Raw genomic sequence first — 26,860 nt, forward strand, 5'->3', positions numbered from 1 at the left:
GAATTCGCTCTGTAGACCAGGCTGGCCTCGAACACCTACAGATCTGCCTGCCTCTGACTCCTGGGATTAAAGTGCCACTACCATCCAGCCATAAAAATCTACTTAATAGCCTGCCATTATAGCAAGGCAGTGGTGGTTCACGTGTTTAATCCTAGCACTAGGGAGGCAGAGGCAGGCAGATCTCTGTTGAGTTCAAAGCCAGCCTGGTCTACAGAGCTAGTTAGAGGATAGCCAGGGTGACATATTGAGCCCTGTCTCAAAAACCTAGAAAAAAAATCATGCTTATGTGAGGTCCTGCCTCAGGAGGTCAGCACGTCTATAAAAAGACCAAAAGAACAACCTGACTTCATACGTGCCAGGGAAGCATGGTGCGGTTGACTGAGCTACATCCCTAGCCAATACATCCTTTGTAATAGTGTGTCTAGGAAGAGCTGGGTGAGGTGGTGCACACCTTTAATCCCTACACTCAGAAGGCAGAGGCAGGTGGATCTCTGTGAGTTTAAGGCCAGGACTACTTAGTGAGGTCCCGTGTCAGAGAGAGAAAAAGAAAGGTGGGGGGGAGGGGAGAGGAAGAATCAGCAATAGAAGAGACCCAACCTCTGGCTCCGTACATATTTGTATGCATACCTACAAGCACCTCACACACAAAAAGAAGGAAAAAGAATTTAAAAAAAAAAAATTAAAGTGAGATCATGGTGAAAGAGGTTCAGAGCGGCTGAAAAGTTACCTGTCTCCTCAATTTGAGATTTGCCGGAAATGGTTGAGGCCACCACAGCGGCCGTGGCCTGCTTCACTCCCCGCGAGGCCTGCTGAAGCTGGGTCAGATTGAGGCTGCCCTTGTTAGCTTTCACCTGCAGGGACGAAGGACATTATTGTTCAGCTCCATCAGAGGCAGCGAGGACGGTACCAAGCAGCTCGCCTGGTGGCACTCAGCCACCACCAACTGTCATCACCAGGTCACCAGTCAACCTCTCAAGGTCATTGAGTGAGGGAAAAGTGACCCTGGCATATAGGTTGGGTTACCCTACACTCTAGCTTGCACAACTGTCTGCAGAAACTCTTGTGTGTGTGGGAAAGCCTGTGATCCTAAGAGATGTGGGAGGAACGAAAAGCATTCATGGGGTGAAGTTGTGCTTCACTGGTGAGGAGACCTTGGTCAGCAGCTGTGTGAGGATGAAACGGGGCAGTGGTTCAGAGACAACGGAGGGGCAGACATGGGTTACACGGGCTGTAAGGGATCAGTCAGGTGACCTGTAGTCTGTATCAAGTTCATCACCCTTGGCTGGCCTGGAGCTCACCATGTAGACCAGGCTGGCCTCAAATACAGAAGACTAGACTACCTGCCTTTGTTTCCTGAGTACAGGGATCAAATGTGTGTGCCAGCATGCCGTGCTAACGATACCATGCTCGGTGAACAGATACTGTTTTGATTTTGGATACTAGGAATGGAACCCAGGGCCATGTGCTTGCTACATAGGTGCTCTACCACTGAGCCACACCCCAGCCCCTCACTGGGGGATTCTAGGCAGGTGCTCTACCACCGAGCCACACCCCAGCCCCTCACTGGGGGATTCTAGGCAGGACAGATTCTAGCAGGGGCTCTACCACTGAGCCACACCCCAGCCCCTCACTGGGGGATTCTAGGCAGGTGCTCTACCACTGAGCCACACCCCAGCCCCTCACTGGGGGATTCTAGGCAGGGACTCTATCACTGAACCACACCCCAGCCCCTCACTGGGGGATTCTAGGCAGGTGCTCTACTATTGAGCAATGGCCCCAACCTCTTACCAGGGCAAGTGCTTTGCCAGTAAACACTACCCTCAGCCTATCTGAAATGACCTTTTATTGTTTTATTTATGCAGTATTTATGTGTAGGTGTGCATGTGGAAGTCAGAGAACAACACGTATGAAAGACTAACTGTGGTGTTTATTTCTCTCCTCCTCCTATGTAGGTACCAGATCAAAGGCACATTATCAGGTTTGGCAGCAAATGCCATCTCCCTGGCTCCTGTTTAAATTTTTTATTTTGAGCCAAAGTCTTGCTCAGGTTGTCACCAAATTCACTTTGAGCCCAGGATAGTCTTTCATTTTTAATTTTCCTGCCTCATCTTCCCAAGTAGGCAGGATGACAGGCCTATGTCACCTGGTCCACCCAAATGCTCCTTGAGTGACGGCATTGCTACTCGGAGGCTGGCATGCCTGGGACCCTCAAAAGCTGCCTAATGATAAAGACGAGAAGAGCAAGGCACGCAAGTGATGAGACGGGTGGAGGGGCTTCTTACTATTGTCATATATTAGGCTTTAAAAGAGGTTGCTATGGCATCACACAGTGATGGCACATGCCTTTAATCCCAGCACTCGGGAGGCAGAGGCAGGCAGATCTCTCTGAGTTCGAGGCCAGCCTGGTCTAAAGAGCTAGTTCCAGGACAACCGGGGCTACACAGGGAAACCTGTCTAAAGAAAAAAAGCTGAACTTTTACTCAGGACCCAACCAAGCAGGGCTATGGATTCTCACCTGTCCTAGAGGTCGGTTTCATGGCTCAATCCTCTCTAACTCAGCCAGCCTCCCCGTGCGCTGGAGCAGCCAGCACGGCTGTGCCTACCTTGGACGCAGCCACCAGCTGGGCTGTGCTGGCAGCAATCTCGTGTGAACACACCATCAGTTCCTCGAACTTCCCTTTGCCTTGGACCACAAGATCAGCAGCATCCCTGAGAACCCAGAAGAGCCACGGGGGGGGGGGGGGGGTGAGGTTGCAGAGAGCAGAAGCCATCATGATTCCCCCTCGACAGGAAAGGCAGCCTGCTTGCCCTACCCCAGGTTGTCCTCTCTCTCAAACTTCCAGTGCTAGCCACTTCATTTTGTACTTTTGTATTTATTTGTGTATGTACGCAAAGGTGTGTGTGTGTGTATGTGAGTGAGAGAGAGAGTGAGAGCAAGAGCGAGCATGTGGAAGCCAAAGGACCACCTCAGATATCTTTCCTCGGGTGTAGTTTTTTGGGATAGAGTCTCACTACACAGTCCTAGTTGCCTCAAACGCACAGAGTTCCATCTGCTTTGCCTCCCAAGTGCTAGGATTGAAGGCATATACACCTCATGTCTGTCTCCAGCTTATTCTTTAGGTATGTTCTCTTTTTTGTTTTTAAATTTATTTGTATGGTGTTTTGCCTTAATGTATGTATGTGTGAAGGTATTGGATCCCCTGGAACAGGAGTTATAGACAGTTGTGAGCAGCTATGTGGGTGCTGGGAATTGAACCAGGGTTCTCTAGAAGAGCAGTCAGTGCTCTTAACCACTGAGCCATCTCTCCAGACCCAGATTTTAACAACTTTTGGGGCCAGGTATGATGTTGCACGTCTTTGATCCCACCACTTAGGAGGCAAAGGCAGGTGGATCTCTAGGAGTTCAAGGCTAACCTGGTCTACATAGTGAGTTCTAGGCTGGCCAGGGTTACCTAGAGAGACTCTATGCTATGAAATGGATACTTTTTTCTCTCTTAGCAACTGTCCGGGGTGGATCAGTGGGATGGGGAAGGGGATATAGGAGCCTTGGAGGAATACACTTACACCATGATCGTAGCTCCCCAACCAACAGCTTTGGAGGCAGATATAAGTCCTTCTGTCCACCGAGAGTTCTTGGCATAAAATTCTTTAGGGGATGCAGTACCCTATAGAAGCAAAAATAGAATAGTTTGGTTAGTTGTTTTTATTTCATTTCATCCTTAAACAGATTTCACATATAAATGCCCAGCTTGCATGGACATGCACCACGTGAGTGTGCAGGTCAGAAGAGGGTTCAAATGCCTTGGATTTGGAGTTAGAGGGCAGTGGGCTGCCACGCTGGGTGCTGGGACTCAAGCCTTGGTCCTCTGCAAGAGCAGCAAGTGCTCTTAACTGTTGGGCCATCTCTCCAGCCTGGGCTGTTTTTAGACAGGCTTTACTACATAGCCTAAGCTATCACCCAATTCTTGTTCTTCCTGCCTCAGCCAAGTGCTAACACTATAGGCATGTACCGCCATACCCAGGGTTTTTTCTTTTAAATGACATTTATTTGTATATTTTGTGTATATATGTGGGTGGACATGTTCATGCCACGGTGCAGGTGTGGAGATCAGAGGACAGCTTGTAGGAACTGGCTCTATCTTTCTATCACGCATGACCTGGAGCTTGAACACATATTGTTAGGTGTGGCAGCAGGCTCCTTTACTTGCTGAGCCATCTTGCAGGCCCACTACCCAGCTATTAACAGCTAATTTTACAGAATGCCTCTCAAGCGCTACGTGCCTTTATTCTCACATTAGGTATAATTAAACTAAGATGCAGTGAGGCAAAATAACATTAAGTCTTGGAGGTAATGAATTAAAGTAAATCCCCAGCTTTTAAAAAGGACTTATTTTTAACTTTTAATTGTGTGTGTGTGTAAGAAAATGTAGGTGCCCAGTGATGCCAGAGGCATCTGATGCTCCGGAGCTGGAGCTGCAGGCAGTTGTGAGCCACTGATGTGGATGCTGGGAGCTGAACCCGGATGGCTCAGACAACCAGGAAGTAGTCAGCCATCTTTCCAGCCCATAATTTGGTCTCTATGTATAGACCAGGCTGGCCTTGAACTCACAGAGATCTGCCTGCCTCTGCCTCCCAATACTGGAAATAAACCATGATTGGTTTTATGTAGAGTCTGGGATAGAATCCATGGTTTTTATAGATGACAGGCTAGGACTCTACCAATTGAGCTACATCGTCAACTCATGAAGGGAATTATGAGAGAAGGTCCAACTATGCAGCCCATACTGAGGTCAAACTTGAGATCCTCCTGCCTCAGCCTTATGAGCATTTGGACTGTTAAAAGGGTTAAGTATCTGCAGGTCTGGAAATCTAGAGGACCTGTCTCCTATGTCTGAGGATGGACAGTACCAGGTCTATGGCTTGGATCTGCCCAGTTTCCCAAAGTCCTCAGCTGTCCCCCAAAGACCTAGATTTGCAGCGTCAGTGGGGTTTCCACAGTAGGGCTGTATGGCCTCTGGGAGCTGGGGCTAGAAGTTACCGGCTGATTGCTCCCTAGAGGCAGCTACCAGGAACCCTCAACTGCCCACAGTGTCCGGGAAATATCCCCAAGGATGGCAGATCTGCCCGCGGTGGAGTACCATTGGAGCCCACAGCGAAACCAGATTCTAGCACATGCGGAGGGAGAGGGAGCTGACGCCACAGCCCTGCCTACCCTGCCACTTTCCACGATCTCCTTCTGGAGGTCCTTGGAGGCCACGACGAGGACCTTGATGGCTTGCATCAGACTGGTACAGGAACCAAGGATCCTAGTCAAGAGAAAAGGGTTGGTAACGGGACACTAAGAAGGAAAAGAACAACTTGATTTCTCATCCCTAAGCCAGGAAAACCTTGCGTAGCAATGAGGGGCAGGAAAGGTGTTGGGGTTGCTGGAGGACCCTGAGGCGTCACCTTGGAGGCGAGCTGGTGAGTGACAGTTCCCTGTGGGCCTCGCTTTCAAGGACCTTGCTTACCTACTGCCACCACAGTGCTCTCACTGACCTTTCGTTCACCTCCAACTTGACTCCCGTGTCTCCTGCTCGAGATTTACTGAGTATTTCCTGTTAAAAAGAAGCATGTCTGGTTTCTTTTCTCTGTGTGTGTGTATTACTGGGAACTGAGCCCGGGCTTCCTTCATACTCTCTGATAAACAACGGCCTCAGGTCCTCACTGTTGGGGGAATCTAGGCCAGCTACATACATCTCCACCCCAAGAAGCATGGTTCCTAAATGTATCATGAACCCGACCCACCACCACTGCCTTGATACCCTCTGGATCCAACAAGGTGTGGTAGCCTAGCAGGCTGAATCTCCGTATCTTCATCTCTGTCTTTGTGAGTCAGAAAAACCCCAGATCCCCTCGTCTATCGGGTGGTAGACAGCTGGAGCTGACGGCTCTAGCCCTGGTAAGTCTTGACCTTGGCCCTTGGGCTGTATCCGTGAAACACACTAAGAGCTGCGGTACCTGTCCCCAGGGGCAGCTGCTACCAGATCCACTAGGCGGGTGCTCACACCACAGCAGGGAGTGAGTCTTCCACAAAAGGAGCCACGTGAGACCTTTCCAACAGGACCCATTCAGCTGTTCCTGAGGAGTTCTTGAACACCCATCAGGCTTCCTCGGGCATTTTATTATTATGACAGTGAAGGCTGGCTCTAGCTGTCAACCTGACAGCCGAGACTCACTCAGCAAGAGAGTTTCAATGAGTGACTTGGGGTTGGCTTGTGGGTATGTCTGCAGGAGGGATGTCTTAAGTTAACTGATGTGGGACGACCCAGCCCACCATGGGCAGCACCATTCCCTAGACAGGGGGTACTGAACTGCGTAAGAGGGGAGAAATCAAGTTAACGCAAGCAAGCAAGCAAGCAAACACGTATGCACTAATGCTCTGCTCTTGAATGGGATGGGATGGGATGGGATGGGCACTTCCAACTCCTGTCCTGGTGACTTTCTTGTTCCTGCCACCGTGACTTCCCTGCAGTGCCCTCAAACTATAAGCAAAAATAGACACTTCTCCCCTAAGTTACTTTTTTTTTTTAATTATTTATTGTGTATACAGTGTTTTGCCTGCAGGTCAGAAGAAGGCACCAGATCTCAGTACAGATGGTTGTGAGCCGCCATGTGGGAACTGAACTCAGGACCTCTAGTAGAGCAGCCAGTGCTCTTAACCTCTGAGCCATCTCTCCAGCCCCTAAGTTGTTATTTGTTAGATGTTTTATCACAGCAACAGAAATGAGACTACATCAATGGCTGCCCTAAAGAAACAGGATTTAAAGCCCAGCCAGGTGGTGGAACTCACGTAAGTCATGTGATTATCAGCCAGCCTGGAAATCAAACTCCAGGTGGCTGACAGCAAAATAGCCTACCTGGGAGGAAACCGCTCCTCTTTCTTTATAAGGACCTCGTTTTCACCCCCTCATTGGTGCAGTGACCTTGGCCTTTGATTTTTGTTTTCTCTTTCTTTTCTTCTTAATTATGAGACAATATCTCACATAGCCCAGGCTGGCTCCAAACTTACTATACAGCAGAGGACGACCTTGAATTTACCTGCTCTACCCCCAGGACTGAGGTCACAGGTCTGCACCACCACACTGGCTTCTCTGGCAGGAGTCTAAGACACTCCTGAGGCGCAGTGCCCGAGGGAACTGACGGGAGCGTTGCTGTGGGAAATTCTAGAGTCCTCTCACCTCTATCCGGGTGGTGGCGGCCTCGATGGCAGCTGAAGTGGCGGCCATCTCCTTGTCTACGAGGTCACCCAGCTCTTCCTGTTTGATGTCCAGGCCCCTGGGCAGCAGTTCCTGTGAGCAGTACCACAGAGGTTAAAAGGACAGGAAGTCGACCCCTGCCTCTGATGGATGGCGAGTGTTGGGAATTAAGGGTGCGAGCTGCCACACCTGTTCCGACCCTTACCCCTTTATTTTCCCTAAGAAAGGGTTTCTCTGTGTATCCCAGGCTTCCTGGAACTCACTTTGTAGACCAGCCTGACCTTGAACACAGAGACCCCCCCTGCTTCTGCCTCCACAGTGCTGGGATCAAAGGTGTGGGCTACCATGTCTGGTATTAATTTTTTTAAACAAGGTCTCATGAAGCCCAGGTTAGCCTTAAATTCTCCACATAGCCCCGACTGTCCTCAAACTCCTGATCTCCTGCCTCAGCCTCCCAAGAGCTGGGATTACAGGCAGGTGCCACCAAAGCCAGTCATCTTGCTGCTCACTAGGTCTCTGCCTCAGCTCTAGGGCACCGAACAGAAACAGCTGCTCATGCATTTCTGTACTTTCATAAATACCTAATGCAAACTTTTTGTGTGTGCATGGTCACGCATGTAGAGGGCCACACGTATGTACAGATATGAATCTCCATGTATGTATGGAGTCCAGAGGACAACTTGAGGTGTCATTTCTGAGGAACCCTCCACCTTTTCTCCAAGGCACAGTCTCTTCCCTGGCTGGTGATTCACCAGGGAGGCCGTGCTGCCTGGCTGGAGAGCCCCGAGGAGTCTGCCCAGCCCTGTGGCTTCAAGTCTGTACCACCATGCTCAGCCGTTTGTCTTTTCTCTTTTTAAGACAAGTTCTGCAGACTGAACTCATGATCTCATGCATTTTAGGCAAGTACTTTGCCCAGTGAGCCACCTCTCCAGCCTCTCTCAAAGTCATTTTGTGGAATGAATGCGTGCCCTGTGGTAAGATGCCACCCTCTCAGCGATACTGCCACCACCTTCCCAAGTTGGGCTGTGCCGACTTTTGAGAGCCCGTCACAGCTGGGCTTGTTGACTTCCGATATTAGCTCACAGGCGGGGACACAGAGGGCCCTATACCTAAGGGTCCAGCCATTGCTCCCAGTCACTCGTATGCAGTTCTGCTTTAATGGCACAGGGTCCTCAGGGTTTCAGGGAAGGGCAGGAGACATGGGGATCTACCTGTGTGACCATAGAGAAGCCATCACCCGTGTTGGGGGTGAAGACTTTGCTGAGAGGCTGCTTTGGGGTCCCCCACATCCCTGTCAGTCATCCCTCACCCTGTTCTGTAAGGAAGGCCAAACTCACTGGTACTCAGGATGAACTTCAGAGAAATAGGATTTTGGTTTGTCACTGGGACCCCAGTGGGAGGGAGCAGGCACTGTTTACATCTCCTCGGGGTGTGAATTCTCACGATACTTTTGGGTCTGTGTCCATGTTAGGTGTCACTTGCCAAGCCAACAACAATACTCAGAGACGGGTAACAATTTATCCTCTTCTCTGGCAGTGATGCACCATGGTGCCGCCAGCAGGCCAGTGAATTAAACCACATAAACGAGGTGAAGTGGTCTAGGCCTGTAATCCCTCGAGGTGGAGGCAAGAAGAGAGGCATTCAGGGTCATTCTTGGCTACACAGAGAGTTCAAGGCCAGCCTGGGGTACAAGAGCCCTTGGTCTCAGACAGCCAAACAACAACAAAAAGCAAATCACATCATTAATGGTACCTCAGCCGGGCGATGGTGGCGCACGCCTTTAATCCCAGCACTCGGGAGGCAGAGGCAGGCGGATCTCTGTGAGTTCGAGACCAGCCTGGTCTACAGAGCTAGTTCCAGGACAGGCTCCAAAGCCACAGAGAAACCCTGTCTCGAAAAACCAAAAAAAAAAAAAAAAAAAAAAAAAACAATTAATGGTACCTCGCCAATGGCCTTGATCTTGCTGAGGAAATTCCTCATGGCTGTGCTGTCGGCTTTCTTCATGGCTTCATCTTCCTCCAGGGAGGACAGAAAGGCCAGGGTTTCCCTGCCATATTGCTTACAGGCCTCTGTCAGAGCTGGAGACAGGAGAGACAGGTGTTTAAACACCTCTTGTTTTCCTTGTTCTCAGGGGCCTCCCCTCCACCCTGATACTCACAGTCGGCTGGCTCGGACGGGGCCCGGAGGCTGGTAGCGCTTCCCTGAATGATGGTGTCGCTAGTCAAGTGGGCAAGCAGGGTCATCGAGTGCAGAAGCTCACCGATGTCTGCAGGGAGAAGGAAGTAAAGTCTCGGGCCCAATGGTGGCGCTGCTGTCTTTCTTTCTTTTTTTTTTTTTTCTTTTCGAGACAGGGTTTCTCCGTAGCTTTTGGTTCCTGTCCTGGAACTAGCTCTTCTAGACCAGGCTGGCCTCAAACTCACAGAGATCTGCCTGCCTCTGCCTCCCAAGTGCTGGGATTAAAGGCATGCGCCACCACCGCCCGGCCGCTGCTGTCTTTCTATTCCGTTTAGATATATTTTTACTTAATACATGTCTCTGTGCAGGGATATGTATTCCTGAATGCAGATACTGCCAGAGGCCAGCAGAGGGCGTCAAATCCCCAGGAACTGGGGTTTCAGGTAGCTGTGAGCAGCCTGAGGTGAGGTGGGTGGGGAGAATCGAATCTGGGTCCTCTGCAAGGACGAGCGCTCTTAACCCCTGGCCATCTCTCCAGCTCCCCTCTGGTTGCCCCTCGCGACAGAGCCCATGTCCTGTGTTCCGCGTACCTTCTGGGCAGGCCAGATACTGGCTATGGTTCTTCTCCAGTTGCTCGAGGCAGCTAGACACAGCCTTGACTTTGGAGAGAAGGTGATCTGAGGGGAGACAGGCCGCGTCAGAAAGGAGTTCTCACATTAGCTCCACAGAAGCAGCTAGGTGGGTAGGATGACCTGCTGGGAGTCCCTGCCCTGTGGGCTTTCCCTTAGACAGGAGGAGGGAGGGAGGGCTGCTGGCTGCGCTCATTCTAATGTGCTGGACACATTCTTTTTGCTTCCTTCTTTCTTTTGAGGCAGGGTCTCCTGTAACCCAGGCTGGCCTTGAACTCACTATGCAGCCAAGTTCTGATCTTCCTGCCCCCTTCCCCAAAGTGTTGGGAAATCAGGCACGAACCATCAGACCCAGTATCTACTGGTACTAGAACTAGAACCCAGGGCTTCATGCATGCTAGGCAAGCACTCTCCCAACTGAGCCACACCCCAGCCTCCAGAACTGCCTCTCACTTTACTATTATGGTACTGCTCACTACAGGGGCACTGCATGCTATAAGGTGTGAAGCTCAAGGGTCTCTTAAAAGCTCATGATATTGATATTATTATTATTATTTTATTTTGAGACAGGGTCTCACTACATAGCTCTGTATGCTATCTGCCCTGTAACTCACAAAGATCCTCCTGCCCCTGCCTCTGCCTCTGCCTCCCAAGTATAAGTTCACGTCCCAATGTTTGGTTTCCCAGTTTTGGCGCTACTTTGGGAGGCTATGGAAAGGCAGGAGGTGGAGCCTATTGGGGCAGAGTAGGTCACAGGGGGCAGATGTCCGGAGTCGGTTCTTCCTGCCTATTTCCTGGCTTGTTCTGGGCTCAGCCCACCATGACCGCGATCACATCCCATTGCTCTCACAGCCATGAAGACAGCTGCTCTTCCACGCCTGCCTCTTCACTGTGGACCAGAACCATCTGAAACCGTGGCCCAAACGAACCGTTCCTCCCTTAAGTCACTTCTGTCGTGCTAAGATCATCGCGACACAGAACAACTGGGCCAATGGCTGAGGCAGTGGGTGCCTCAGCTGCCAGGCTGACAAAGTCATAAGCGCTCAGGCAGTATGCCAGAGTTTCCGATTTAACTGACCTAGGGTGAAGAGGGTGGGCACACCCCAGGGGCTTGGCACGCAGCTAGGCTGGGGACCCTGACCTGGGTGGGCTTCCTGTGAGATCGAACCCCAGGCAGCTGGGCATCAAAAACTACCTGTGGACCCTGCACAGCTGATGAGGGCGGGCTCCTCAAGCTGGCTCAGCGCCTCCTGTATCTCACTCTCCGCAGCCTTCCTGGTCCCTGCCAAGAGTTTTTTCCTCTGGTCCTTCATCTGCTGGCACACGGATTCCTAGAAAAAGGCCAGAAAGGTGGGAGTTGGCCAGGCACACCACAATGAACCCCGAGCAGCATCCACCTGGGACCACACTGGGATGCCTGGCCTCTCATGGTGGCGCTAGTGAGATCCAAGCTGGTCAGCTCCACGCGGGAAAACAATATCTGACCTTGGTCCACAGGTGTGCACAACAGACCAGTGACCCACCTGGAGACCCACTCCCAGTGTGGCTGAGGACTGCTAAGTCATCATCTCGATTAAAATAAACCCGGATTAATAAAGCACACCTCTGGCTGTGTCTTACAGGATTTCTCAAGATAACTAAAACCCAACATGGGCTCTCTGGAAGAGTACAAGCATCGAGCCTCTGAGACATCTCTCCAGCCCGTATTACATTAAGGCAGGGACTCATGGATCTCAAGCTGGCCTCAAAATCAGAATTAGGGAGCTGCGGATAGCTGGAACTTCCGATCCTCCTGTCTCTACCTCCTGAGTGCTGGGATTACAGGTATGAGCCTGCATTCTCTGTTGACGTGGTCTGCAGACCAAACTCAGGACCCAGTGCATGGGAGACAAGCGTTCTGCCCACTCAGGTTTATCCCTGGCCCACACAGTTTTCTTCTTATACAAAAAGAGGCACTTGGCTTTAGGAACTGTGTCCACAGAAAGCCTTGGCCACCAGGCCTGACGGCCTTGAATCCGTCACCGCCCATCCGTCTCTGGCGTCCACAGTGTCCAGTGGATGTCTGTCACTTGCCTGGGCACTGGCCAGTTTGATCTGGGTGCTTTCCAGCTGGTCTCGGAGGGCTGAGAACTCTTCCTCTCTCTGAGCTGCGGCCGTCGTCAAGCTGCCCTGTTCCTTCTCCAGTTCGGCGATCTGCGTCAGCCACTTCGCTTCTGACTGCGGAGGTCACCATGTGGAAACAGGGAGAAACTGAGGACATTAAATGGTCCCCTTCACTGGGACTCCAGACCCCACCACCTGGCTCCACACGGCAGGCGGCGATAGCTTGTCCACGCGCCCATCACTGCCTTCAGGGGTAAGTGTGGATTATAATGGCGGCCAGAGGGCACACGGGAGGGACTGAGGCACCAGAGGGAAGGGGACGGGGAGTGGCTCACCTGGGCAGAGGTTTCCAGGCTGCTGTGGAGGACCTGGAGCTCTTGTCTGCTAGTGGCTAGTTCATGCTTCAGGTTTTCCAGAACATCCTGTTGCTCCTGAGTCTGAAACGGAGGTAAAACAGGAACACTGTAGCTGGGAGTCATGAGAAGGAATACACATCCCAAGCTATTGACTGAGACTGTGCACTCTGCGGGTCTAAGTCAGAAGCGTGTGTGTCACGCAGCCTAGAAGCTGACCACCCAGACCCAATAGTAAGAACTCATGACTAAGATTATACACACACACACACTCCCTTTTCCTTTCTTGAGACAGGATTTCAAGGCGGGCCTTGAACTTGCTACATATCTGACGGTGACCCTGCCCTATTGCCTCCACCTTCCAAGTGTTGGGATTCTAGGCATGCACCACCATGCCTGGTGGTGCTGGAGATGGACCAAGGGCCTCCTAGGTGAGCATGCTTGATAAGCTCTACCAACTGAGTGACATGCCCAGTCCCCAGCATCTGCTCCTCAGAGTGGTCCAAAGGTCCTCTGGAAGCCACTCCTGGAACATGATGACCTCCTCTGACCAATGTCTGCCTCAAGGGCCGTTTGCAGGGGTCGAGGGGAATGACTGAGTGGCTCTCAGGGGTCGAGGGGATGACTGAGTGGCTCAGTTGCTGCTGATCTAGATGATCTTACTTGAGACCCCCAGACCCACACGGCGCAAGGAGAGAACTTAAACTCACAAGTTGCCCTAAGACGTCAACATGCACGCTGTTATGTGTACAAGTACACGTGCACACACACATACTACACATACACACACATATGCAACAAGAACACTATTAAAAACCCACTTCCAGTAGACCCCTCCCTCCTACACCCCAAGTGCCTCTCCTGCTCACCTTCCGCTGGGCCTGCTCACTTACACGGGCAAAAGAATCTTCTAGTTCTTTCTTCTCTCTTTCCAAATCCACCTGGGCTTGCCTTGCCACAGACACCTGTTTGGTAACCTCTGCATTCTGAAAGGGGAGAAGAGTGTCTTGAGTGGGCATCTCTCGGGCCCAACTCCAACCTTCCTTCTAGTACCAGTGATTTCTATCAGACTGTGAGGATCAAGGAGGCAGACACAGAAGTTCTTTTCTACCCAGAGGAAAGCCAGAATGGAGTCATGACCTGCAGATGCTAGGCTTTTAGGTATTTGTAAAAATATACAGATGGGGTAAGGTGGGGTTGTCTGGTGTAGTGTTTTTCCAGGTTGGCCTGGAATTCACTATGCAGCCCAGGCTAGTCCCTGGAACTCACTATGCAGCCCAGGCTAGCCTCAGATTCATAGCAATCCTCTTGCCTCTGCTTCTTAAGTTTGGGGACTGCAAGAGACATTACACCTACTTAGTTATTTTTTGCGACTGCTATTTAGTCCTGGCTGCCCTGGAGTGCTGGGTTTAAAGTCATGTGTCACCACACACAGCTATTATTTATTTATTTATTTATTTATTTATTTATTTATTTATTTTGGAGGATCTTGCCTCTGCTTTCTGATAGAATTACAGGTATGTTCTACTACACCCATCTCAAATGAGGGGTAATTCTAACTGTGCCTGGCACACAAGACAGAACTTAGGAAGACTTACCAAGCTGGGGTTAAGAAATGGGAGCACTAAGCGGTTAAGAGAACACACGGCTCTTCCAAAGGACCCAGGTTTGGTTCCCAGCACCCATGCTGGCTGGCTCACAATTCCTGTCATTTCAGCTTCAGAGGATCTAATGCCCTCTTCTGGCCTCCTTGAGCAACTACATACACATGCGCATACACAGGCACATACACGTGCAGAGGAAGAATAAACAAACAGAAGGGCATCTTGGAGAAACCCAAGGTTTGCACCTTTTCTCCTGTAATGCGGGGTATATAGGAGGAATAGAGGCGTCAAAGTTCCTACCTTCCGCAGCAGGTCAGCGTGATTCTGAACCAGCTCGCTATACTTCTCCTTTAGCTTGCTATACCGCTGTTCATTGGCCTGGGCTTTTCCTGCATTGGGAAAGACCCAGGTGAGGCCACTGCCCTGGCTGGGATCCCTCATCCTCCCTCCAGTAAGCTGGGGCCCTTAAAGATGTTTTTATCCTTATTTATTTATTTATTTATTTATTTATTTACTTTTTGAGACAGGGTTTCTCTGTGTGACTGCTCAGAGTGTCCTGGCACTCACTCTGAAGACCAGGCTGGCCTCATACTTACAGAGATCCACCTGCCTCTGCCTCCTCCTGAGTGCTGTCTTATTTTATTTTTTCTTTTTTTAAAGACATGGTCTCACGTAGCCCAGACTGGCCTCAAACTGGCTACATGACCAACATGACTTTGAACCCCTGAGCCTCCTGAACGCAGGGACTACAGGTGTCCACCACCACACTCAGCTAGAAGTTATCTAATTTGATTTCTTTTCTCTCTCTCTCTCTCTCTCTCTCTCTCTCTCTCTCTCTCTCTCTCTCTCTCTCTCTCTCTCTCTCTTTCTTTTTGAGACAAGGTCTTGCTACACAGCCCAAGCTAGCATTATGATCATCCTCCTGCCTTAGCATCCAAAGTTCAGTAATCACAGGTAAACACACCTGTACTACACTGGTGATGGAGGAGTTACTTTCATTGGTTAATAAAGAAACTGCCGTGGCCCATTTGATAGACCAGCCCTTAGGTGGGTGGAGTATACAGAACAGAATGCTGGGAGGAAGTGAGGCAATCGCCATGCCTCTCCTCTCTGGGTCAGACGTGATGGACCCAGCCACCAAGTCAGACATGCTAAATCTTTCCTGGTAAGACACTACTTTGTGGTGCTACACAGATTACTAGATATGGGTTAAAGCAAGATATGAGAGTTAGCCAGTAAGAGGCTAGAGCTAATGGGCCAGGCAGTGTTTAAATGAATACAGTTGTGTGTTGTTATTTCGGGGCATAAGCTAGCCAGGCGGCCGGGAGCTGGGCAGCAGGAACGCAGCCCGCAGCTCCTTCAACACACTAGACATAAATAAAGGTTGCCTTTTTTTAAATAACCACTCCCCTGATTCAAATTCTTCTGCAGACCGAAGCTTACAAACACAGAGTGGTAATTTAAAAGAAAATGGCTCCCAAAGTGAATGGTACTATTAGGACGTGTGTCACTGAGGGGGTGGGCTGAAGTCTCCTGTGCTCAAGTTACTGAGTGAAACAACTTCCTTTTGCAAGCAGGATGTATTAACTCTCAGCTCCAGCACCATGTCTGCCTGCATGCTGCCACGTCCCACCATGATAACGGAATCTCTGAACTGTAAAGCAAGGCACCCCAATAAAAAAATGATTTCCTTGCTGGGTGTTGGTAGCTCACGCCTTTAATTCCAGCACTTGGGAGGAAGAGACAGGAGAGGAACTCCCATCCTGTGTTCCCTTGGTTGCTAAGGACTGTGCCAAACCTGTCTCTGCATTTGGGGACAAGAGCCAGCACCTCCAGCTTTACTTCCGGGGAGCAGCCCCACCCCCTCCTGCTCCCCGCCCACACCCTCAGCTCCAGCCCCTCACTTTCTATCTCAGTCAGGCTGCGCTGGGCTTTCTCCGTGTCCTCGCGCTGCCTCTTCAGCTCGTCCAGCTCGGTGCGCAGGAACTCGCAGTCATCTGTAGCCTGCCGCCCCAGGTGCTGCTGCTCCGCCAGCTCTGCCTCCAGCTCGCTCACGCGGCCCTTCAACTGCAGCATGGCCCGCTGGCTCTGTGAGGGGCACCCATGATGAGGAGCTATCGTAAGGCTGACCCAAGGGGGGGCACCACGCAGGACAGGAATGACTTATCTCCTGGCTGGCATTGACGGATTATGCTTGATTCTATATCTTCAAATTCCTGACCCACAGATCCAACCACCAAAGAATATTTTATTTATATATTTATTTATTTGCTTTTGCTTTGGTGCTCTGGGCAGGGAGCCTAGGGTCTTATTCTTGTTAGGCGAATACTGCTGAACCACACCCTAGCCCCTCACTGGGGGATTCTAGCTAGGCAGTACTGCTCAGCCACCCACCCTCTCCACGTTCCTAGTATTTGACTAAGGGAGTCTAGGCAAGCCTCCACCAATGAGCCATGCTTCCTGCCCCTTCCTGGGGCATTTTAGCCCCAGTTCTTTACAACTGAGCCACACTTCGAGGGCTGAGGCATAAAACCCTCCTCCCCTTACTGAGGAATTCTAGGCAGGAGCTCCATCACACACCAAGCCCAGCACTAATGGACTTAGGAAAGTTATTCTGAATCACGTCTATTAACTAGCCCGTCTTAGGACGGGATCCGAGAGCTATCACGAGACACAAGACTGCAAGTGCCTGCGCTGGTGCAGCCCAGTGCAGACGGAGCCCGGCATGTACCTCAGCCTTCATGCTGTCCAGCTGTCCTGTCAGCACACTGATCTCTCTGTACAGGCGTTCAATCAAGTGGTCCCTGGAAGAAAAGAACAGGCCTGGTGTCACCGTGACCCATCCCTGTCCTCCACGTAAGTTGACAGACTGGAAAAGGGGGGGGAAAGCTGGTGCTAATTTGAAGTCATTCTCTTAAAACAAACAAACAGACAACTTTTTTGGTTTGTTGTTACCAGACAGCTACTGAAGGACGATTCGCTCTTCCTTTTCTCCTCCCTTCCCCTGGCACGCTAGAATTACAGACATGTGTGACTGTACTGGGGGGTGTGTATGTGTCTCTGCAGGCTACGCAGGCACTCTGCAAGTGAAGCCACATCTCTAGCCCCACAGAGAATATTAACTCTTTCCAGTATGAATCTTACAGTCAACTTTTCTCACCTGCGGGTTCTATACCCATGCATTCAAGAGAGTAGGGATGGAAAATATTTGGGGAGGAAAAAAATGGCATCTATATTGACTATATATAGACTTTTGTTCTTCTCATTATTCCCTAAACAATACAGACAAACGGGCTGGTGAGACGGCTCAGAGGGAAAAGATGCTTACCGCCAAGCCTGGCAATCTTTGTTAGGTCCCTGGGACCCAGATGGTGGAAAGGGGGAACTGATTCCCGCAAGCTGTCCTCTGATTTACACGCTAACGCCACAGTGCACAGGCAAAGCCATTCCCTCCCAGGCCAAAACTTAACCACGTAGCCAGGTGGTGGCAGCACATGCCTTTAATCCCAGTACTCAGGAAGCAGAGGCAGGAGGATCTCTGTGAATTCAAGGCCAGTCTGGGCTACTGGGCAAGTTCCAAGACAGCCAGGGCTGTAACACAGAGAAACCTTGTCTTGAAAACAAACACCCAAACTTAAAGGTATATAAAAAGAAAAGCTCACAGAAACAAACATTGTATCAGTGTTTATATCAGGAGCTATGAATCATGTAGAGATGATTTAAAGGAAACAGAAAGGGAGGGATATAGGTTCTCTGCAAATAGCATCCAGTCTCACAACGGCGTCTTGCACAGTGGCTGAACTTTGTGTATGTGCCTATCTGTGGGGGTGATTCTGAAACCAATAACCCTTGGATACCTAGGTTGATCGGACCCTAAATGTGAGGTCTCTTACCCTGATACCCACAGATTCAGTTCCTGATCTGGGATACAGGGGTACAAAGACTAAAACAATTCCTTAATCTTATATGTGTGTCTCTGCCTGTTGGTTTATACACATGTGTATGGGTGCTCTTGGAGGCCGGAAGAGGGTGCTGGATCTCCGGGAGTTACCGATAGTTAATGTGATGCTATGAACTATGTAGCAAGGGCTCTTGACCACTGACCATTTGTCCAGCCCAGCCCCTTTCATAGGGAGACTGATCCCAGGGTCTGGAAAGCCCAGGAAGTAAGGATTCTGGGTGTGGCTGAGGAGGTTCTTTAAGTGAAGTCGAGTGCTCCCAAGCCCAACAGCCTGAGTTTGTGGGAGGACAGAAATGACTCCATAATGCTCTCGGACTTCCACAAGTAATCTTGACACATCCCCGTTGACCCACAACACATACATATAGCCATACAAAACAAATACAACAACAATTTTTTTTCTTAAAAAAGTGCTGTGCTCAGTAGTTAAAAGCACTTGTTCTTTTTTTTTTAATTTATTTATTTATTTATTATGTATACAATATTCTTTCTGTGTGTATGCCTGAAGGCCAAAAGAGGGCACCAGACCTCATTTCAGATGGTTGTGAGCCACCATGTGGTTGCTGGGAATTGAACTCAGGACCTTTGGAAGAGCAGGCAATGCTCTTAACCGCTGAGCCATCTCTCCAGCCCAAAAGTACTTGTTCTTGCAGAGGACCTAAGTTCACGTCCCAGTACCTACATTGGGCGACTCAGAACTGCCTATAATTATATAGATCAAATACCTATCTCAGGCCTCCATGGACGGACAGTCAGACAGACACACACACACACACACACACACACACAATGGTGGTGACCAATAGGGAAGGTACCCAATATTGACCTCTAGCCACCACACAGGCATACATAGGCAAGTGCACTAGCACACACGTGTATATATATCTACCAGCCCACACACATATAAACACATACATGTCTAACACACATACATAGTCACACACATAAACACACACACACATACAATCAGACACCCAACAAACAAAGGAGGTGGAGGACAACTATGGAACGACATTAGAGGTTGACTTCTGGCAGAAACACACATAATGTCCGCAACACACACACACACACACACACACACACACACACACACACAATTCCTTCCTTTTGGAGTAGGTGCCACAAGGCAGACCACGGCTTAGCTTCATTTCTAGACCATGTGCCTCCGCCCAGCATAAACTCACTTCTCATCCTTGTTCACGCCATTTTGATTGTTGAAATTGAAGGGGTCGCTGCTCAACGAGCTGCCGAAGATGTCATCGAACTTGTTGTCGAACAAACTCTGCAGTGATTGGGAGGGTGGGGGAAGAGCAAAGTCAGAGACCTGGGAAGTTGTCTGGGTATGCGTGTGGCGGGTAGATTAGCATGAAACTTACTATTTTATTTTTCAACAGGGGCACACTGCATCGCCCTGGCTGTCCTGGAACTCACTACACAGACCAGCCTGGTCTGAAACTCTTGGAAATATCCCCCTGCTTCTGCCCCCTGAGGACTGGAATTAAAGAGTATGCTTCCATGCCTAGCTCATTCCTTCCTTCTTGTCTGTCTTTCTGTGTATTTAAACAAAACTTTTTAGCCTGCATGTATGTCTATGCACTGTGTGCGCCCTGGTGCTCATAGAGGTCAGAAGAGGGTGTGGGCTCCTTTAGGACAAGAGTTACAGAGGGATGTGAGCTACCTTGTGGGTGCTGGGAATCAAACCCAGGTCCTCTTTGAAAGCAACAAGCACTCTTATGGCTGAGCCAAACCTCCCGCCCCTTTGTGTGATTAGAGGCATGTACACTATGCATGGCTTCAAGAATCTGTTTTCTTGATTTGGCCGAGACCTATCTAAAATCACTCCTGGAACCTGAGTGCAGAGAGCTCAGGCTAATCTCCCACTTTCTGATGAGACGGAGGGACACACCTAGGCACTCTGGCAGACATGCATAGATACACCCATGTTAGAGGCAGGAGAATTTCAAGAGCCCAGGCATTTGAGACCAGCATGGGCAACATAGTGACGTCACGTCCAAATATTAAAGTCAAACAGACCTCGTCTGAGTAGATAGACCCAAGTTAAGAGCCTCTTCAATTGTCTGATCTGGGGGTAACAGGAAGGACCTAGTTCCTCTCCTAAGGGCCCTATACCTGCTGGGAGGCATCCATGTCCATGAGGTCATCCTTCTCCAGGACTGGCTCGCTGTCTGGAGACGACACATCAGCTGGGATCACCACCACAGGGCTGATGTGCTCTGACAGGGCTGAGGCGCGGAGGAAGTTGGGTGGATTCTGGAGGAGGAAGACACACCTTCGAAGGATGCTCACCTGCCAGCCCCAGAGGCATGCAGAGCCTCCCGTTCGAGCACTCACCTCAGGCAACTGGGGGATCTGAATGAGCCGCTTGAAGTACTGCAGATTGCTGGAACGCTGGAACAGATCCTTCAACCTGGGAGTACACGGGCACCTCAGGGCTGCTGGATGTGGCCGCCAGTCCCAGGAAGACGCGGGACACCGCCCCAGCATTCCCACCCTCTGCCCACCTTACAGGAACAAGCCGCTGCTGTGCTGCCCTCTATGAGGCCAGGATTCAATTATGATACTACAGGACCGGGGGACAGCTCAGTGGGTGGAGGCACTTTGCCAACTAAAGAAGCAAGCTTGAACTTGACTCCTGGGATCCACATAAAGGTGGAGAGAGGAAACTAACTGCGTAAAGCTGCCCCTGGTTTACACACACACACACACACACACACACACACACACACACACACACGGTGCGCACCCCCCCCCCCCACTAACCCTTTGGTCTGAATCAGGAGAACATGGGCCCTTCCAGAAAGCTCAGTGCACCAAGTCATTGGCTGCCAAACCCAATGACTGGAGTTCAGTGTCTGGGGCCCACAGGGTAGAGGCACAGAACTGATTCCCTCGAGCTGTGCTCTGATCTACACATGTGTACTGTGGCACAGGCCTACAGAGTAAATAAACGTGCGTGCACGTGGGGAGAGAAACAGAAGCAAACGGCAGCTTTCCAGGCTCCTGCCGTCATGCCGTCCCATCACGATGGACTGCACCATCAGACTGTGGGCCACAGCATCACTCCTTCTTTAAGCTGCTGTTGTCACAACAACGACAAAACTAGGAAATCACCCAGATCCCCAGTGGTATAGGAGGTCCTTCTGTCTATGTGTTGCTTTAATTGGTTTAATAAAGAAACTGCCTTGGCCTTTTGATAGGGCAGAACTTAGATAGGTGGAGTAGACCGAACAGAATGCTGGGAAGAAGGGCAGTGTGGCAGATGCCAAGAATCTCCTGCCTGAGACAGACGTAGGTTAGAATCTTGCCGGTAAGCCACAGTCACGTGGTGATACACAGATTTAATAGAAGTGGATTAATCAAGATGCGAGAGTTAGCCAATAAGAGGCTAGAGCTAATGGGCCAGGCAGTGGTTTAATTAATACAATTTCTGTGTGATTATTTCGGGTGCAAGCCAGCCGGGCAGCCGGGATGAAAAGCAGGCCCTCTCTGCCTTCAACACCCCAAACTCATCTCCTCACGGCTGCGGACACCACACTGCTGTTGGCAGATTTCTCCCGAGGATGAGTTAGCGTGGAGGAACATGAAAGGGAAGGGATTGCCCCCACCATTACTTTCACACCGTGCTGGACTGTACCCCCAAATTCCTTCAAGCTGCTTTTTGTCATGCATTTTGTTACAGCAACCGGAAAAGAAACATCCTATGATTCTACTCTAATCTATTCTATCCTACTCTACTTTCCCTTCCCTTCTTCTCTATTCTATGTTTTCTCTATCCAACTTTATCCCAGCCCACTCCACTCCATTTTTCCAGTCTATGCCGCAGTGCTTGGGGGTAGGAACCCATGTCTTCATGCACATTACACAAGCACTGTGCATCTGAACCAAATACCAAGCCTCAGGAAGCATTTCCCTCCTGGTCAGGCCTCTAACAGGCACAAAGGAGGAGCTGAGGTTCCAGCAGCCTTTGGTTGCAGCACGAAACGTCTGCTTACTCAGCCCCATCAACCAACCCCTCCCCAGGGTCTCAACACAGTCTATCAGACCCCGACATTAAAGTGTCCCTGTGATACTGCTATGACTTCGCTCAGCCTCCAAGAACATCCGCCTTTGTGTGGGAGAGAAAAATGAAGCAGCTACCGCAGGAGATGTTTTCACAAGCTAGGGAAAAAAATGGAAGGAAATAAAACGAGCTGACCACACGTCCCCGTCTCTCTGGATGGGCGCCAACAGTAATACACGCAAGTGCTTTTGCAAGCTACTGGAATTTCACATTCCAGGAAACCAGCCCCAGGGCCTGCCTCCTAGGATTTAGTAAGTCATTCATCATAGGATGTGCACCAGGCTTCCCTAGTGGAGCGAGAAAACCGGGAAGGGGGGGCGGTTAGGTCAACCCTGTGTTTGTCCTTTGACTGCTCCTGAGGGAACCGATAAGTGAAGTACCAGCTAGGGATTTGGAAGCCATGGTCAAGAATGAAGACATTAACAGAGAAAACAAATCATGTCAAGATGGCTGCCTCACAAGTGAACAATTTACAAAACAAGAAATACAGAGGGTCAACCATGATGGTTAGCTTGCATTGCCAACCCGACGACCATGACGGTTAGCTCGTATTTTGTCAACCCAGCCAGCCTGATGGTTAGTTTCTATTGCTAATCCTACGACTATGATGGCTAGCTTGTATTGTCAACCTGACGTAATCTAGAACCATCTGGAAAAAGTCTCAACAAGGGACTGTCTAGATCAAGTTGGCCTATGGGGGATTGTCTTGATTGTTAGTTGATGTGGGATGACCCAGCCCACCGTGGGTGGCACCATTCCCTGGCTTTGCGCCTGGTTGTATAAGAATAGAGAAAGCTAGCCAAGCAACAAGCATGCGTGCATACATTCTATCTCTGCTCTTGGATGTGACATGGCTAGATGCCTTGACTTCCCTGAAATAAGAGACAAACCTGGAACTCCAGATCAAATAAACCCTTTACGCTTAGGTTGCTCTATATCAGAGCAATTGTATCACAACAGACACGAAACTGAGGCACAAGTGTATGTATACACACACACATACATACATACACACACATGCGCGCGCAGAACATACACACATGTCTACATGTATATATGACTTAATATCCTACCCACCAAGAAAATGCAAATGAAAACTACACTGAGCGCTTTTCCCTCTGAAGTGTGAATGGCTATCATCATGAAAACAAACATGGCCAGGCGGTGGTGGCGCACGCCTTTAATCCCAGCACTCAGGAGGCAGAGGCAGGCGGATCTCTGTGAGTTTGAGACCAGCCTGGTCTACAAGAGCTAGTTCCAGGACAGGCTCCAAAGCCACAGAGAAACCCTGTCTCGAAAAACAAAAACAAAAAAGAAAAGAAAACAAACATGAAAACAAAGGAAACAAACATGGGGCTGAGAACACGGGGAGAGAAGAATCTGAATGCATTGTTGGTAGGTAAAATGGTACAGCCGCAATGGACCACAGAAGCAACATATGGTCTGCCTGTAACACAGCTTCCTGAAGGAATCTAATTCAGCACACCACAGAGATACCCACACACCCATGTTCACTGTGGTGTCGTTCTCAATAGCCAAATCCCAGAAGCAGCTTAGGTGTCCATCAGCAAATAAATGGATAAAGAGTGTGGTCTACATATGTTTCGTTCAGCCGAAGGGAGGATTTCAGGGCTGGTGAGATGGCAAAGTGGGTAAAGGGATATGTCACTAAGCCTGAGACCTGGTGGGAGGAGAGAACTGACTCCTGAAAACTGTTCTCTGATCTTCATACACAGCCAGGGATTCATGCGCACGCATGCACGCACGCACATGATGCTCTCTGCCCTGCCCAACCTTTATACCCCAGCGCTGGGGATCCAAACTCAGGTCATGGCGCTTCTGCAGCGGCCACTTTACTCTAGCCCCCTATCGTAGGTTCTGATAGGACTTCATTCCCTTCGAGAGTCACTTACTTTGTGAACTGCTCCATGAAGCGGTCTCGGTGGCCCTGCAGGGTGTCAGCTGGAAGACCTGGAGGAAATCGCCAGGAGCACGTGAGTATAGGGACACCAGGGGACAGGCAAGCCACATCGGGACCGAGGGAGGGGCCAACCTAGCCACGCTGGCACTCCTGGCTAAGATGCCCCGAGGTTTGGTAACTGAGAGAACCCCACAGGAGCAGCAGGCTGCGAGCCTCTGGTTCGGGTGGAATGGAGGCTGCAGCCCCGGCAAAGCTGTGGCTTCCTCAAACCGCAGGACTTGCTGAGGGCAAGTGGGAGCAGGCTTCGCTCTCAGGTGAGGGACTCATCCATTAGGGCGTGGTGAAAGCTGTGACCCTGCACCAGCGCAGGCCACTCAGGGCCAGCTCCCTAGGGAGTTGCTTCTCTGAGGTCCCTTCATATCCCAGACCATAGGAGGCTGCATATTTCAACCATGAGTTAAAACTCAGTTTTCAATTTATTGTAAGAGGAGGAGGTCTTGCTATATGGGCCAGGCTGGCCTTGAACTCATGAGCAGACTGCTTCGTGCTGGGATCACAGGCACACCTGGCTTGATTTAGCTGGTACCACTTTTTTTTTTTTTTTTAAATATTTATTTATTTATTTATTTTTATACAATGTTCTGTCTGTATGCCTGCAGGCCAGAAGAGGGCGCCAGACCTCATTCCAGATGGTTGTGAGCCACCATGTGGTAGCTGGGAATAGAACTCAGGACCTTTGGAAGAGCAGGCAATGCTCTTAACCACTGAGCCATCTCTCCAGCCCCTGGTACCACTTTTTAAACTGCACTTTGTCTTCACATGTGAACGCCCTTGTGCCACAGGGCGTGTGCGGGTCAGAGAACAGCCCTGGGGAGTTGGTTCTTTTTCCCTTGTGTCCGTGAAAGACCCACAGCAGCAGGATTTTGGTTTTTGTTTGCTTTTTTTGTTGTTGTTGTTGTTTTGTTTTTTGAAGACAGAGTGTCTCTGTGAAGCTTTGGAGCCTATCCTAGAACTTGCTCTGTAGACCAGGCTGGCCTCGAACTCACAGAGATCCGCCTACTTTTTCCTCCTGAGTACTGGGATTAAAGGGGTGCGCCACCACCACCTGGCTCACGGCAGCAGCTTTTATTTGAAGTCCCCCACTCACTCAACCTCCTTCTCTTCTCATCTCTCCCCCTTTCTCGTTCTGGTGCAGAGTCTAGCTATGTTACCCAGGCTGGCCTTGAACTCCTGGACTCAAGCCATCTTCCAGCCTCAGACTCTCTTGTACCAGGAACAACAAACCACACCACCGTGCTGTGCTCTTTCTTTCTTTATTTGAGACAGCGTCTCACACTGTAGCCCTGACTGTTCTGGTACGTACTATGTAGCCCGGGCTAGCCATGAACTTGTGACAATCCTCCTGCCTCTGATTACAGATGTGTGCCAACAAGTCCTGTTTTTAAGTGTTTTTGAACGAGTGATATAAACACAATGTTCGTATATAAATTATGGTTACTGAAAGTGAGCCAGGCAGATGAAGAGCTGAAGGTCAGGCAGGACCACATATAGAGACCTTGTTTCAAAACACAAACCAAAAAAGATAAAATTAGGCAGAGGATAGAAATAGCATTTAATTTCTATTCCAAAACCCTGATCTCAGTTCTACTAGGAGAAAAAAACACCAGGAAAAAAGTCAAATTGAGGAAGATTCCACTTAAAAAAAAAAAATTGACCAGAACTCAAAGCTGTTAAGGTCATCAAAAAGGAAGTCTGACAAGCTGTCACAGCTACTGGGAGCCTGAGAAGAAGCAATGACTAAGTGTTACGGGATCTTGGGTGGGAGCTTAGAAGAGGAAATAGGGATCTGAGTGAAGGGCTGGCTTTAGCTGAAAGTTATAAAGGGCTGGGGTGTGGCTCAGTTGTAGAGCCCCTGCCTAGAATCCCCCAGTGAGGAGCTGAGGTGTGGCTCAGTAGTAACGTGCTTACCTAGTACACACAAGACTGTGAGTTTCTTTACAGCACACACAAAGAGTATCAACACAGCTTCACTAACTAAGAAACTTCATGCTAATACATCAACAATGAGGGTTGGGCTTGGTGGCACATGCCTGAAATCCCACTGTCTAGGAGAGGGGCAAGGTAGGAGAGTTAGAAACTCAAGGTTATCCTGGACCACATTTTGAGTTCAAGGCCAATCTGGTACACATGAAATTGTTTCAAATAAATAAAACAAAAGAAATACATAAATAAGATGGGCAGCGGTGGTGCATGCCTTTAATTCCAGCACGCAGGAGGCAGAGACAGGTGGATCTCTGAGTTCGAGGCTATCCTTGGTCAATAGAGCAAGTTTCAGGGCAGGTTCCAAAGTTAAAGAGAAACCCTGAAGGAAAAACCAAAAACAAATTAAAAAGAAAAAAAGAAATATATAAATAAAAGTAAGTTTACTTGTATTTGGAGTTTATTTTTATTTAAGTATTTGCAAAAAATATTTATTTTTGTGCATATGAGTGTTGGACCTGCATGTATGTCTGTGTACCATGTAATTGCAGTGCCTTCAAGGGTCCGGGGAAGATGCTGGATCTCCTGGAACTGGAGTTACAGACAGTGTGAGCCACCATGTGGGTGTTGAGAATCAAACCCACGCCTGGAAGAGCAGACAGTGCTCTTAACTGCTGAGCCATCTCTCCAGCCCCCAGCTCTATCTATTTATTTTCTGACAAAGTTTCATGTGGTCCAGAAACCTGATTCTCCTGCCTCCACCTCCCCAAGACGAAGCATGCAGGTATGGGCTATATGCCCCACATAAGTGGTAC

At 49.7% G+C, this 26,860-nt stretch overlaps 1 protein-coding gene across 8 annotated transcripts in view; it reads right to left on the minus strand.

Moving 5' to 3' along the window:
• Positions 1–26,860, minus strand: part of Hip1 (huntingtin interacting protein 1) — a 122,712-nt gene that overhangs the window by 5,958 nt on the left and 89,894 nt on the right. For 5 of the 8 annotated variants that reach the window (XM_050129297.1, XM_050129294.1, XM_050129296.1 and 2 more), the window contains 20 exons: positions 24,058–24,115; positions 20,416–20,491; positions 20,194–20,334; positions 19,248–19,345; positions 16,834–16,906; positions 16,007–16,190; positions 14,403–14,491; positions 13,368–13,484; positions 12,481–12,582; positions 12,116–12,259; positions 11,238–11,373; positions 10,004–10,090; positions 9,397–9,504; positions 9,180–9,316; positions 7,221–7,331; positions 5,539–5,597; positions 5,213–5,306; positions 3,565–3,665; positions 2,604–2,709; positions 728–851 (listed from right to left, as the gene is read on the minus strand). In XM_050129297.1, the coding sequence (XP_049985254.1) occupies positions 728–851; positions 2,604–2,709; positions 3,565–3,665; positions 5,213–5,306; positions 5,539–5,597; positions 7,221–7,331; positions 9,180–9,316; positions 9,397–9,504; positions 10,004–10,090; positions 11,238–11,373; positions 12,116–12,259; positions 12,481–12,582; positions 13,368–13,484; positions 14,403–14,491; positions 16,007–16,190; positions 16,834–16,906; positions 19,248–19,345; positions 20,194–20,334; positions 20,416–20,491; positions 24,058–24,115 (2,145 nt within the window). Of the gene's footprint in view, positions 1–727; positions 852–2,603; positions 2,710–3,564; positions 3,666–5,212; positions 5,307–5,538; positions 5,598–7,220; positions 7,332–9,179; positions 9,317–9,396; positions 9,505–10,003; positions 10,091–11,237; positions 11,374–12,115; positions 12,260–12,480; positions 12,583–13,367; positions 13,485–14,402; positions 14,492–16,006; positions 16,191–16,833; positions 16,907–19,247; positions 19,346–20,193; positions 20,335–20,415; positions 20,492–24,057; positions 24,116–26,860 lie in introns of those variants that run through there. The other 3 variants (XR_007589662.1, XR_007589664.1, XR_007589663.1) reach the window with 3 other exon arrangements.

The sequence above is a fragment of the Alexandromys fortis genome, unplaced genomic scaffold, assembly GCF_014885135.2.
Source record: "Alexandromys fortis isolate MF-2015 unplaced genomic scaffold, M_Fortis_MF-2015_v1.1 scaffold_312, whole genome shotgun sequence".
NCBI classification, from domain to species: Eukaryota; Metazoa; Chordata; class Mammalia; order Rodentia; family Cricetidae; genus Alexandromys; species Alexandromys fortis.